Raw genomic sequence first — 14,352 nt, forward strand, 5'->3', positions numbered from 1 at the left:
GGGGAAGCAGGCTCCCCGCTGAGCAGAGAGCCTGACACAGGCCTCCATCCCAGGACCCTGAGATCATGACCTGAGCTGAAGGCAGAGGCTTTAACCCACTGAGCCACCCAGGTGCCCCTTAATTTGAAACTTTAGAATTAGGAGTGAGGCAGTATGTTTTTTTCATGTGTTTATTGTCCTATTGTGTTTTTCTGTGTGAATTACTCCTTCATTGCTGTGCTCTTTTCCCTTTGAATTGTTGTTCTTTTACTGGATTTGCAGGAATTCTTTCTAACTCAAGGAAATTATTTCCATGCTTGTCATTTGTGTGGCAAAAAAGGTTTTATAGGGTATTATTTATCTTCAGCTTTCTATGGTGGTTTTTGCTCTGTTGGTATTTGTAATTTTGTGTTGTTTTATCATCCTTTTGACCTTTTCTTCTTCAGGTTTCGTATCTTTGTGGGAAGGATCTTCCTTCCTTGAAGATGATACCAATACAAAGAACTTTTACGGTTTCCGCAGGCACATGTAAATCTTTGATCTGAAAATTATTTTGATGTAAGAAGTAGATGGGGTACCTGGTTAGCTCAGTCTGTAGAGTGGGTGATTCTTGATCTTGGGGTCATGAGTTCGAGCCCCACACTGGGCATAGAACTCACTAAAAAAGAAAAAATTTTTTTCTGGAATTTTTTTCAATAATTAATCCGGCATCTCAGAGTCCATCTTTTACTGCTGATCTGAAATGACACCGTCATCATAGATTACACTGTCACGTGGCTGAATCTTTTGTTGAATGATTTAAGGTCTGTCCAGGGGAGAGCCCCACACCCCGGGCATACTGGGAGCCTGACTCCCGAGTGAAGGACACTGATACCCCGGAGAATCTCCAAGAGAGCGAAACTGTCCTTTCCCTCCTGCCTCTTCTCGGCTTCCCCTTCCATGCTCACTTGCCTTTCTGTTACTGGTGTTACAGATATCTGAGAAGTACGGGCTGCCTGTGGAGAAGATCACAAAGCTTTACAAGAAAAGCAAAAAAGGGTAAGAAAGAAACAACTTACACTGACTTTCAAATCAGATCGGTCTACATAGCGCCTTGAAAAAAGAAAGAAAGAAAAAAAAAAGATGGCGCCTACCTTATCTTCCTGACCACGGTTAAGCAGCTTGTGCCCTGAAGGCATTTGGGAGATCTCAGTAAGAGAGGGCGGGAAGGAGACTGCATTGTCCTGATGCCAGCTGGGACATGCCATTGCAAGGACAGGGTGAGCCAGTGGCATAGAAGGGTCCGGAGTGGTGAGGACACCGGGGAGAAGGCCAAGTTGCCCCTCTGCAGCGGAGTTTATAAAGAATCACACACTGTTCTTGAGATTGGTTCCAGGAGGACACAGTAAGAACAGGAAGCATTCAGGGTACAGAGAAGTCTTCTGAGGTAATTACTAGCAAAATGATCTAAATGATCATTGGACCTGCTTGTTCTCACTCAGGGTTAAGAACAGCACCTCCTTTACTGGGTGTTCAGTAGTTGCTGGGCCCCTGCAGGCGCTGTTAGTCCTCCCCACGCTGCCGCCTCTGGCCTCCCCTGGCTTCCTGTGCAGGGGGCTCTAAGAGTCAAGGCTGTAGGAGCCGGATTTCGTTCCAGGAGACGATTTCCACTGAGTCAGCTTCTGGAGCTGCTTTCCTACAAAATGCAGAAAGTGGTCTTTAAACACTTCTTGGAGCCTCTGTCATAAAGGAAATGAATTATCTGAGATGCTCAGGCTTTCTGAGTGACGGTCCCTTGGTAGACTGGGAGTTGAACTGGAAACCTTTTCCGCTGGAGCCCTGGTCGGCAAGCTCACTTAAATGCGTGTGACGGTTTTCCCCATGGTCTGAGGGTGTTCCTTTGATGGGGAGTTTTTGGGGCCGTCTCAAGGTCTGGCTCCCTCAGTGCAGACGTGCCTGCCTGTGGGGATAACGTTTCACTTCCATCGAGAACCGTGTCGGCCCTGCAGTAAATACATGACTCCTTACAGCAACTCTGCAGAGCGGGGTTGTTTTTCTAATTTTTGCAGAAAAATAAACTGAGGCTCTCAAAGGCTAAAAAACTTGCCAGATGACACAGAGCTGTCAGATGAGTCTGTTCTACAAAGACAAACAGATCTGATTTCCAAGTCAGGGACAGACCCTGGAAGTTGTTGATTCTCTTAAAACCAACGCAATTGGGATAGTTGACCCAAGAGTAGGTCTCTTGGCGAAGCGTGAGCTTCCGGGAGAGGCAGAGCAGTTTCCAATCCAGCTCAGCCACGAATCAGCGGGAGGAATCTGGGGAGCTGATTTCACTTTCCTGCACACGGTTTTCTCATTTGCCAAGCGGCCATGGTCACACCTTCAGGGCTGCTTGGAAGATTAACGACAAGGTCTCAGAAGCCCCAAAATAAATTAGGTGCTCAGCAAAGGGTAGCCACGCTTCTTGATTTTCCTCTTCCTCCATCTATGGAGTACTTTTAAATTATTTATTTATTTTTATTTTATTTTATTATTATTATTTTTTGGAGAACTTTTTTAAAGTGCATTTTCAAGAGGCAGTATGGTTTAGTGAAAACAGTTAGGATCTGTGTGGGACCTGGCTCTGTGAAGAGCTTCCTGAGATTTCAGGCTCACCTCTCTGGGCCACAGTTTACTGTTCCATAAAGCAAGGGGGAACGATCTCTGAAGACCCATTTAATAAGGAGTTGCGAGGTTGGTTCTGACAAATCGAGGCTTTGTTTTCCTCAAACTGGTTTCTGGGGAAAGAAAATATGTAAGTGTCTTCTTTTCCTGCCGTATCTCCCCGCACCTTGCCAAAGAATGGCTCAGGGATCCCCCACCGAGCTTGGCGTGTGCCCTTGCATGCTGCGCTGCTGATGGCGTCTTTGTTCCTTACCCCTCCCCCCACTCCCTGGTAGCATCTTGGTGAACATGGACGACAACATCATTGAGCACTACTCGAACGAGGACACCTTCATTCTCAACATGGAGAGCATGGTGGAAGGCTTCAAGATCACACTCATGGAAATCTGAGCCCTGCTCTCGGCCTCCCCTTGGCATCGGCCTTTGGTGCCTTCCTCCCCAGCAGCAATGGAGGCCTTGGCCCGGAACCCGGACGCCCACCTCCCCCACCCCAAAACCACTGTTACAGACTGTGCTGGGAGCCGGGCAAGGCACGGCCCTGTTCCTTACCGATGTGCTTGGCCCATCCACTGGCTCGTACTGGAGCCGAAGCCCGAGCCCCTCAGGAAGGGATGCTGGGCCTGTCGGGACACTTATTTATTGTCCACCTTGCCCTGGAGCCCAGGGTCCAGGCCCGCCGGGACGCTGCAGGGCACTGCTGGCCCCACATGAGACCGTCCAGAGCCCTACCCTTGCAAGGGAAACAGCCAGTCTGTTGGCCCTGAAGAGCCTGAAAACGTCTGGGTCCTTCTGCTTCGCCTCTGCTTCTCCTGAGTGGCTGGACCAAAAGCGCTCCTGCCACTGCAGTAGTCAGGCGGGCTGGAGGTGGATGCGGCTCCCTGGGCAGGAACCTACAGGTTGCTGTGGGGAACCCTCCCAGGGTTTCCAGCGAGTGGCTCGTGGGCCTTGCACAGGAAGACATTCAGCCACCGTGTAATGAGTGACCCAGAAGGTACGCCTGGCTGGCGTGTACATAGTGTTTATAATATGGCAATAATATATTTTACCTGTGGTGTGCGGGCACGTTTACTGCCGCTGGCCTGGGGCAGATGGAGCCGGGACTCCGCTTCCCGCCAGAGGGCTGCCTCTGTGCCGGGTAGGGACGCGGCCTTCGGGGCGTCAGGGGACCCCGGGGGTGCGGAGAAGGACGCTGCGGACGTGGGGGGCACGCCCGCCCTGTGGGCCGCTGCGCTGGTCTCCCGGGGAGGCCCCCGCCCCTCCCGCTGCGCAGGGCTAGGCGGAGAGACTGCGGGGCGCTGTGCGGGGGCGCGGCGGTGCTCGACCCCAAGGACCTGAGGACTTGGCCACGCGGGAGTGCCTCACCGTGTGCAAGTGTGTCCTTCGTCTCACGTGCCTCCCCCGGAGGAGCCCGACTGCAGCTCTGCGAGCCGCGCCGGCCGTCAACTTAGCTCTGAATCAAAGGCCCGAGGCCGCCTTTGCTCCAGGCTGCCCGATGGGGGGGGGGGGGGGGGGCAGGGGGCGACCCCAGAGCGCTCTAGCTCTTCTGCGCTCAGCTCCCAAGGAGGACTGGGAGGGCGGAGGTCTCGTCCTCCCGCACGTGCCCTGGGAGACAAAGAGGAGAATAAAACGCTTCCTTAAACGATCGATCGCGGGATGATGAGCCGTCCTGGGTTGCTGTTCTCTTTGAAGGGACAGGTAGGTGATCTCGGGTTTGTGTCCAGCCTTGTGGGTTGAAGCACTAGCCTTTTGGTAGCCAGACATGTCCTCCCCCCAAGGTCCTTCACTAGGACGGATTCTGTGTACGGGCCTCGAATTGTTTGTGAAGCACTTTGACGTCTTGGGAGGGGGGTGTCGGGGTCTTTCCAAGGCCTCCCTGCCTCCCACCCCACCTGCCCTTGAGGCGGCGACGGAAGGGCTGCTTCCAGCCCCGCTGTTGTTCCTGAGGCTCGGAGGGGGAGCAGGGGCCGCACCTAGGGCGGTGTCCAGTGGTGGTGAGGGGGCACCTTTCCGAAAATGCGTCTTCTGTACACCTCCCCCTTTCCCCTGGTGCCAAAGGTTTGCATCCTGGATTCAGTTCTGCTCCAGCCTGTTCCCTGGTCTCCCACTCTTGACTGCCATGCCCTGGACCAGCAGCCTGGGGACCCTCCTGGGTGCTGATGAAGCTCTGTTCTGTGATGGAGAAGTTCAGTGTTGGAAATACATAATGTACTCTGCACTTCCCATGCTCCTTGAACCCTCAAGGGCGGGTTCAAACGTGATTGGCAGGTGAAACTGCAGATACAGTTGGGCTGGGATGTGGAGTCCAGAGCAGGGAAAAGAAAAAATTGGGGGCAATCTGACACAGGTTACCCTCCCCTTCTTTCTCTAGTCTCTATAGGAAAGTGTTTGCTGGTCCTGCCCTAGGCAGAGAATGCCTCAGAGATGCTTTTGCATTTGTTTGGGGTCCCTGAGCAATCACTGTGGTGACCCCAACCTACCAGAACAAAGAAGGTGAGGCCAGTGCCACCAAAGGGTGGCGCAGAGCATCACTTCCCATCTGATCTGTACCCCGCCCCTCCCTTGTGCCCTCTGCATTCTCAGAGTGCCTGTGGCTTAGCATGGATATGTCCTCCACCGTGAATGTCAGCAGAGCCTCAGTGAGCACAATTTTCTGAGCAGAAGCACTCTAGAGAGATAGGAAAAACTGCCTCTTCTTCTTTTGTCCCTCAAATTAATCACACTCAAATAAATACACTTTAAAAAAGAAATCCATATAAGATGAGGGACACGTAAAACGAGTATATGTCCTATATATACCCAAGCTGCCTAGACTTAACAGGTGTTTGGAAATTGGGTCCAACAGAAAAATGCAGTCAGATGTCATCTTGGACTTGGATCCTCAAAGACTAAGCCCAGAAACTTAGGAAGCATGAAATGAATCAAACATTTATTTTCCTTCTTACTTAAAATTAGGAAAATGCAACAGAAACAGAGGGTTTGTGCCAAATTCTGTGAACGGCCCTTTCTTAAAAACAAGCAAGGGAGATTGATAGATGGACAGTTTGCTCTCGTGTTAAAAAAAAAAAAAAAAAGGCAAATGTAACTTAATAGTTTTGTAAATGGGAGAGGGGGAATCTATAAACTATAAATACAGTTATTTTATTTTTTGTACATTTTTAAGAAGAAAAAATAAATATTCATACCGTCAGAGTAAATTACAGTGTCTGGTGCTTTCTGTGAGCTGGGTGTGGGGACTTTTCACCTTGTTGGAAGGAAGCTTCATTACAGCCTTGGGAAGATTCTAGGCTCTGCCTGGGCACCGGGTCCTAGGCTTCAACACAGCAGGTGTGTCCTCTTCCCGTGGATTCGTTGTGCTCCAACCGAGGTTACAAGAGAAGAGAGCTAAAGAAATCAAGAGGCCTTCAATGTGCTGGTGATGGGCCACTGGGATGGTTATTTTTGGCCAACACCTCAGGGTAGGAAGTAGGTTCTGTCCACACTCACTCCCAATTCACTCACCCCCTACTTGAGTTACCACAAAAACATTCTGGCTCTTTAGTTCATGTGTAGTAGCTTCTGCATGGGCTGAAAGCACCTGGCTAAAACTCCAGTCGTATCGGGACGTCTCTTGCCCTGCTGCTCCCCGCAGAGCCACCATGCCCTTCAGCCACCATCCTCCAGAAAGCCTCTTGGCTCCACACAAGCAACATCTCACACTGTCCACTGTGTGAATCTTGGTGAAAAATTTGCCTCGAGAAAGTCTTCTCTGATAACTTCAATCCCAGTGGCACCCCTGGTGGCAGCCCCAGCTGTTTCTATGCCTGGACCAGGGGACAGAAGAGGAGGTGGGGATAGGAGCCGATGGAGGAGGCTTCTGGAGGGATCATGGGATTAGCAATGAGCCACAAAGCCTTTTTGCTGTGATCCATGTTTCACAGCATGCGTGGGCAGCCCACGGGACCACCAGGCCTTAGTAGGTCTTGAGAGGCTGCTGTTGGTCTCCATATCTGCTCTAAGGTCTCCATATCTGCTCCCTCGGCCCATGGCAGCCAAGGCACCACTGCTCATCGAGCTCTGGGGCCATATGCGCCCCACCCCCACCCCGGGTGTGGAACTCAGGTCAGGTAGGTGAGGATGACCAGCTGTCTGGGCCACAGGGTCCAGTCCTGGCTCTTGCCTTCCCCTCTCTGTGCTTATTCAATTCGGTTACTCTGGTCCAGGCACTGTGCCCCAGGCTGAGGACAAAGAGGCAGATTAGACACAGTCTGCCCTTCAAGGCAGTGGTGAATATGCAGAGTGGCCTGGCATCATTAGTACAATGATAAGGGCTCACCCTAGGAGAGCCAGGGTCCTCACCCCAGTTCTAAGGCACACTACCTCTCCTACCCTTAACCCTTGTATGACAAGAGAAATCACCAGTGTGAATCTCACTTTGAGAAGGCTGTCTGCTTGAGTGTCTGAGCCCGTAGATCAGAGGGTCAACGGGAATGGGGGAGGGGATGGTCACTGGGTCCGTTCAAGTCTTCCAAGAAGCAGAAGCCCAAATGGGATTAGACATTCAAGAAAATTATTGGGGGTATTCATGTGAGTGATAAAGGGGAAACGAGTGGGGGGGGGGAGACAGGGAGAGCATGTGGACTAATCCCTCCAAAAGGAAGGAAAGAAGGAAGGAAGGGAGGGAGGAAGCTTGAGCAGGAGGAGCCTCACACTGCCTCAGCCAGGCCCGACATGGAGTCCTTGAGCAAAGGTCACCTGCAGGAAGAATCCCATGTGGGGCAAGAACTGCTCAATTCTAATAACCCCACCACCTGCAGTCACTGCCTGGGAGCAGCCCCAGAGAGTGTGGCCTCGGAGTAAATGCGACGTGGCCCCAAAGATTGCAGCTGGAGTCTGTCAGTGGGCCAGCTGTGCTTCTAGCAGCAGGGGTCTCAAAAGGGAAGATCTGAACAGTTCCCTTTAGTGCCCACAGCCAACCCCTTCTAAAAGGTCTCCAGTAGAAATTCACTGGGGTCTACTCTTACAAGTCAACGTTCCCTCAATGGGTTTTCTGGTCTACCACCTTAGGCGGTTAAACTTTTTGTCCTTAAGGTCCTTCTTCCCTACACTTTTCTGTTCTCTGCTAAAGGGGTGCATGGTTTAATTTTGGACACTCCGGAATTCTAGGAAACACAGTGGGGGAACCTCTGAGCAGCCAGAAGTAACAAAAGAGAAGAGATGTTGAAAGGGCACTGAAGACAAACTGCCAGCTTGTTTCCTGCCTAGCAAATACCTCTCATGCAGCACTCAGGAAAAAAAACTTGATTTCTGCTCTGCTGTAGACATAGACGTAGATTACTTTGTGATTGTATTCAAGGTGCTGGACAAAACTTACCAGTTGAACTGTGAGCTTGGTCTCCTACTTCTTTGGTAATAACTTCAACCCACCCACCCCCCCCAACATACACACACCACCAAGACTATAGCATGTGGTATGGTGCTAGGTCACTATTGAGTGCTGTGTGAGCACAATAAAGTGCTTAAATACTGGTACTGGAAAGATACGTTTTCTGAGTCTGTCCATCTGTCTGTCTGCATTGTATGATATACTGGTAGCACCTGTGAGATTTAATAAGGGTTGGCAGGCTCAGCTGTCCAGAATTTTGAAGTATTTTGACCATCCTTTCTAGAGAACTCTTAAAAATGCCACCTATCTCTTGGAATAGTGCTGAGAAAAGAAGTCATGAAATAAGTCTCTTTAAGGCCCGTCTCCACTCTGAGCTGCCCTAAGGGGTTAGCTCCACACTATGGAATGTTCTCCAAATGGCCATTTTTTTTGTAAGCCCAGGGACGTCTGGGATCATGCATGACACATTAGCACTGGGTATGGCAAGGTCCAGGACCTATCTAAGTCACTGTCAGCATTTAAGTGTAGAGAATGTTTGACATGAATATACTATCGGTTATACCCTTGGCCTGCACATCTTTTCACTATGCAACAACCTTTCTATTTTAGGTGGATTTAGCTGATTTACTACTGCCTCAGAAAATACAGGTCTGAGTGTTCTTTGTTTCTTCAGCCACCTCAAAACAAATGTCAACAGAGCACCGAGCCAAGAGAGGCATGTGTGAAGCATCTCCATTTCTTCCAAAGACAGTTCTCGTGATCTCTCTGCCTTGACTTAGGGGAACACTCAGAATTCCTCCTCAACCAGTGGGCCCCCTCCATTCCTGGACTAGGCTGTGAGGGGATCCAGCTGCGTTGGGTATTAGGACAATGCCCTGAAAATAGGAGTCTCGGTCTTGGAAATTTGCTGGAAATTGCCAGGTTGGCCTCCAAAAGGTGCGGGAGTGCAGGCTCCCAATCAGGTTGGCCGCAGCTAGCCACCTCACCATCGGTGCCAGGAACGACAGGGGTGTTGTTCACGTTCAGTACTCATGAGTATCCATTGCCGGACCACAGGGACAGACTGAAGCAAGGCCAGATCCCCTGCAGGCCAACTTAATTCCTACAGGAGGTCTGGTCAGCCCACGAGTCACCTAATGTAGCTGATCTTCAGAGCCTTTTTCCTGGAATGATGGAATTCTGTGCTGCAGGTGAGGCAAAGACAACAGCCAAAAAACAAACAAACAAACAAACAAAAACCCAAAACAACCCTCATCTGAATGTGTTTTGAGGCTGTGGAGTCTGCATCATGTCATCTTTTCTCTCGATGCTTCTCCAGACCGAGAGGGTGAGACGGGAGAAGAGGATGTTCATTTGTCACTGAAGAGGAAGTTGCCTCCCATTGCACCCAATGTTCAGACCAGAGTTTGCAGCTGCAGTAGTGAGGAAGGAGGGGAGGTGAGAAGAAAGTGAATGCCTACAAGTATGTGAGTGGAGAGAAGGAAGCCCAGGCGCAGAAAGAAGAGGAAGAAGAGAGGAATGAAGCCCAAGGATGCTTTGGGACAGGGCTTTGGGCTCAGCACCACCTCTGGGTTCCCCTCCCAAACCCTGGCTCCCATGTTTCTAGGGCAGAAGCCAAACCTGAGCAGGGGTGAGGGGTGTGTAGGCACCTGGACCCTCACTCAGGCAGATTCCCCCTGGGGCAGCAGTTTAAGCAGGAAACCCAAGTGTCCCAGACACCCACACGATATAGTCAATGTGCTTGAATGCCAAGTTGTTGGTAGTTAGTTAAATTCTGGGGAATCAAAAGTTATATGTGGAGTTTTAACTGCACAGGGGGTCTGCACCCCAAACCCTCTCATTGTTCAAAGTTTATCTGTATCTTATTAAATCCATTTGTGCAAGGGGTCCCCTGGGACAATAGAAGAGATGTAACAGCACCCTTAGCACCCCTCCCCCACCCTAAGCAAGGGTATGAACACTCAGCCACTCTGTATTGTCGTCCTTCAAGTCATAAGCCACTTTATTCCAGTCCCTTGAACATCACAGACTGGCTTGATTTCAGACAGAACAGACTCCGTTTCCAGAGGTCCCGCACCACAGAAATGACAATGAACAGCCCAGCAGAGGAATGACCTAAACCTTTCGTCATTCAGCCTTCTGGGTGCTGCAGAGTCCCTTGGCCAAATTTAAGTGCATTGGATTAGACATGCAAAGCCCTTCCTGGGAAGGAATAGAAGGAAAAAAATAACCATCGAGAAAATACAGACAGGGTCAGCGGCCGGCCAGGACAAGACTATTTGTGTATGTCCCAGGCGTGTCGGCATTCATTAGCCATGGGTCTGGCTCTGTCTTCTCTCCTCAACAGCTGGAACCCCTCTTCCTTGCTCCTCAATCCAGCTCTCAGTTCTAGGGAACTGGGTGAGTCTGGCTCAACAAGATGTCCTGACCGAGGGTAGAGCTTAGGCAGGCTTCTAAGGGGGAACTGGTGGGAGGCAATAGGATGTACTGCTGACCATGGCCAGCATGTTTGCTGGGCTCCTCACTCACTGTGCCCTCCACCTCTTAGTTTAATTCCCTGGTTTTCCAACCCAGATCTTACCACTCGGCCCATGGAGGAATTTGGCAAGTCTCAGGACAGACCTGTTGTGAGGAACGGACACTCAGAGGAAGAGGAAGACAATTTTACCATGTTTAGGTCTCCAAATTTCATCCTGGCAAGTTGGTTCATTTTGGTCAACCATGGAAATTCAGATTTTTGCTACTACTTAAAAGGGACTCAAGTAATAAAGAAGAGTCTGGAGTTGGAATGGGCTCAGCGTCATCTTCCTCATAGTTATGTTTGTCTTTCTGGGGGTCGTGGTCTACAGGGTGTAGATAAACCCACTAGGGATCTCTCTGCCTCCTCCCTGGGCAGGTCCTCCCCATCTGGGTCCTTGAGTGCTTGGACTTCCCCAGGCCTACTACTCGTGAAACTATGACTGACTGACTTGAGATCAGCAATTTGTACTCCAATTAGTGTATGTGAGGTCACCAGCCAAAGAGTGACTCAAATTTGCACTGTCCCTTCTGGAAACAGAATTTGGCATTCAGAGAACATGGTGATGGGAAATACTTTTGGATTCCCCACCATGGGCCCTGGAAAGCACAGATACTCTGGGCCATGCCTTCTTCATGAAGAGTCAGCTCACTGCTCAACCTTGAACCCTATGAAGGGCCCCGGGGCATGGAAAGGTCAACACTGCAGATACAGCTCCTTACTCATCATGTGGGTTAAACCATTGGGAAGTCCCAAGAATTTGTGTTTTTGTTGTTGTTGTTGTTGGTTCGACAGCATATTGATCTACTCAGAAAAACACCAGACTTCCAGTCTACTCCCATTGAGCTGCTGGGCTGAGTGGGCTAACGGTGACTTCACATCTCTTGTAAAGACGAACCTTCTGATGCCCAGTGGACATGTCCTACTTAACTGTGCCCTACTTCTATCCTGTAGACACTACCACTCTGGAAATGCACTCAAAATTAAGGTTGGGCCCTAGTCATGGTGACTTTGAACTTCTCTGGAATATATAAAATATACCTGTTGATTGGTGCATTTGTGCAAAGACAGATATGACTTTAAAACAAGACACAGACATTCATTATAGTTGGCTTACTTCACATTAAGCTACTAAAAACAGTCTTCTGTAATAAGATTGTATTAGTGCTCACTAAACATGCATTTCATTTAAACAAGGCAAAACACTTAATTTGGTCTGCAATACCCAATATTTTATATACAGCAGTCTTTTTTTTTTTTTTTTTTTTAATCACAATAGGCAACAAGATGGGTCTGGTTTTGTTAGGTAAGTTACCATTTGTGTTTAATTTTCAAAGAAACTCATCTTAGCTCAACTAGTGTAAACCATGTGAAGAAACAGCTGAGCCATCTTTTTTCCTCTTCTCTATGAATTTACCTTGAAATGTTCACAGCTTAGACACTACAGCCTGCTGGGGAAGAGGGTGGAGTGGAGGCCTCCAGGCCCCTTTCAGAGCCCAGCCCCAGGGGGTCCCCTGTCCTGGGGAACCTGGAAGCCACCACCCGGAGGGCACGAGTGGCTCCAGACCCAGGTGGGGAGTTTTGTTTTTCAAACAAGCTCTTGGGAGCTGGCCATAGAATCCCGGGACTGGATTGCTTGGCCCCCTCTGGCCTCCCCAAGTCTTCGGTCTGAGAACAGAAACATTGGAATCAGAAGAAAAATAACAATAGGAATGATGAGACATCATAGAACGACGAACTGCACACAGTCCGTGCACGATGGCACGTCCATGCTCTCCACAAGCACGTTGGGGCTCTGGGCATTCCCACAACAGAGGAAGCTGAAGGCGGCACGGAGGAAGGTGCGTCTGACCGCACGGGGGACAGCATCACCATCAATATTGTTTGGCAAAAAAGAAAAAAAAAAGTTTTGTTAAAAAGAAAGGTGGAAAGGGAACAAACACAAGCAGCAGCTCTACAATCCGTGGGGTGCGGAGCTCAGAACTGGCCGGCGCTGCTGGGGTCGCACTGCAGAAGGCGCACTATGGACGGGTCGCTCTTGGCCCCACGGATGAACTCCTCCAGGGACAGTTTTCCTAGAAAGCAAGAGGACAGGTGAGCCGGGGGCTGGTGGCAGCTACACGGATGTAGGGTCCCACCACATCTAGGTGGCAGCAACCGCTCACCTTTTCCCTTCCCTCCTGCTCTCCCACCCCACCACCGTGAGCGCCTCGGCCCAGCCAGCACCTAGGACAGCGGCCCCCAGGACAGCGTGCTGCTTCTGGGAGGCCCTGCTCACAGGGGTCAGATGGCTACATAGGACAGGTTCCCAGGAGAGGGCAGGCGGTTCTCACTCGGTGTTTGTGCAACAGATAGCTGAACTTTGCCTTTTTAAGAGAGCAGGCTGCACTCCTAAGGCACCACTTCTGTCATGGGGTTTCCCCAGAGCCTTCTGGCCTCTTTGCGGTAGCCTTAGCTTTGCAGCAAGAGTCCCTCTCCCTCCATGGGAGCAGAGGAGCCCACACAGAATCTGGGGGGAGGGCTCCTTCTTTTGGACAACATGTGAGGAGGCTGCCCCTCCATCCAAAGTAAGAAAGTAACGAGGCTGAGGGGAGCCCTCAGGTCAATCCGAGCAGGCTGGAGGACACAGACTTGGGGTCCCACTTTTATCTGTGGGTCCCCTTCCTTGCTGAGTAAGCTGGGATATGTATGGGTCTACCTCCTGGAAGGTCCCTCTGTCGTATAGTTGGGGCAGGCAAAGCTTCTTCCCCTTTCCTGGTGCTTCCAGAAGGTCCCATTCTCAGGGGAAGCTGCTGGGGCAGCTCTAGATAGGAGCTTCCAGAGGGGACTTGCTCCCTTGACCCCAGTTAACACTGAACTTCAAATAAATAATTTGGGGGGTTCATTTAAGTGTGTCGCAAATATTGCATCGGGAATACTTCTCTAAAGAACATTTGTTCTTCATCAAAAATTCAAATTGATTGGGCCTCCTATATTCCATCTGCATCCCAACATCTAAGGTCCACTATTCTTGAGTTCAGCCTCCCTTTTCACTTCAGATTGTTTGGAATCTCCTCCTTGGTTTTGAACTGTAGGGGGCACCCTCCGGGCAGAAAGTGCTGGCCACCTCAATCCCCTCCTCCCCTGGCTGACACTGGCTGGGGAAGACCACGTGGCTCCGGGAAACCCAACACCTCGGGGCATGCGCAGAAGAGCCCAAGCGCACGCCCTGGGCAGGCTGGGGTGAAAGCCGCCAGGGTCTGAGAGGAGTCATACCCAGTCCCTCTCTGCTTTCCACTGAGCTGACCTGCCCAGCTCCAGCCTGCTGTGGTCTCGGCCTGTCCCCACCTTGGTCCCTCTCTGTCTTGCACCTCCAGGGAGCATGTGAGATGAGCCCTTTCACAAAGACCTGTGAGCCAGGTCCTTGCGGCTATCTTGTCCCTTAGTGGCATCTGCCTGCCTGAGTGGCCCCAGCCCCGCCCACAGTCCCCACTCTGAGAGAAGCCAAGCCCCCACAGCCTCCTACCATCTCTGTTGGTGTCCATCTGGCGGAAGATCTTTTCTGTCCTTTTCTCTGGGGTTGACTCATCTTCAGGCATTTTCATTACAGAGGAAACCATCTTATAGATCGCCTAGGGACAGAAATGATGTGATAGTAAGACAAGAAGTAAGCATAGTAAGATAGTAAGATAAGAGCTTTATTATTAAACCTCCCAGAGAGAGGGGCGAAGGGAATGGCCCCGATGAGCCCAGGGAGCCAGTCCTGTTCCTGTTGATGTGCTGTAGAAAACCAGAGTGTGGTGACCAGCAAGGGTGGCCTGGCCAGTGGGGCTGGCTCCAGCCGTGAGAAGCCAGCAGGAAGGCTGTG

The 14,352-nt window shown here is 50.6% G+C and overlaps 2 protein-coding genes across 9 annotated transcripts in view; one reads left to right on the top strand and one right to left on the bottom strand.

The window, feature by feature from the left end:
* GRHL2 (grainyhead like transcription factor 2) overlaps positions 1 to 5,819 on the top strand; it is a 160,773-nt gene extending 154,954 nt beyond the window's left edge. For all 4 annotated transcript variants that reach the window (XM_059394943.1, XM_059394940.1, XM_059394941.1 and 1 more), the window contains exons 15-16: positions 953 to 1,017; positions 2,901 to 5,819. In XM_059394943.1, the coding sequence (XP_059250926.1) occupies positions 953 to 1,017; positions 2,901 to 3,015 (180 nt within the window). In that variant the 3' untranslated portion in view covers positions 3,016 to 5,819. The remainder of the gene's footprint in view (positions 1 to 952; positions 1,018 to 2,900) is intronic.
* Positions 5,820 to 9,971: 4,152 nt separating this feature from the next.
* NCALD (neurocalcin delta) overlaps positions 9,972 to 14,352 on the bottom strand; it is a 391,013-nt gene continuing 386,632 nt past the window's right edge. For all 5 annotated transcript variants that reach the window (XM_059394947.1, XM_059394944.1, XM_059394948.1 and 2 more), the window contains 2 exons: positions 14,011 to 14,116; positions 9,972 to 12,580 (listed from right to left, as the gene is read on the bottom strand). In XM_059394947.1, coding sequence (XP_059250930.1) covers positions 12,483 to 12,580; positions 14,011 to 14,116 — 204 coding nt within the window. In that variant the 3' untranslated portion in view covers positions 9,972 to 12,482. The remainder of the gene's footprint in view (positions 12,581 to 14,010; positions 14,117 to 14,352) is intronic.

The sequence above is a fragment of the Mustela nigripes genome, chromosome 3 (assembly GCF_022355385.1).
Source record: "Mustela nigripes isolate SB6536 chromosome 3, MUSNIG.SB6536, whole genome shotgun sequence".
Classification (NCBI taxonomy): Eukaryota; Metazoa; Chordata; class Mammalia; order Carnivora; family Mustelidae; genus Mustela; species Mustela nigripes.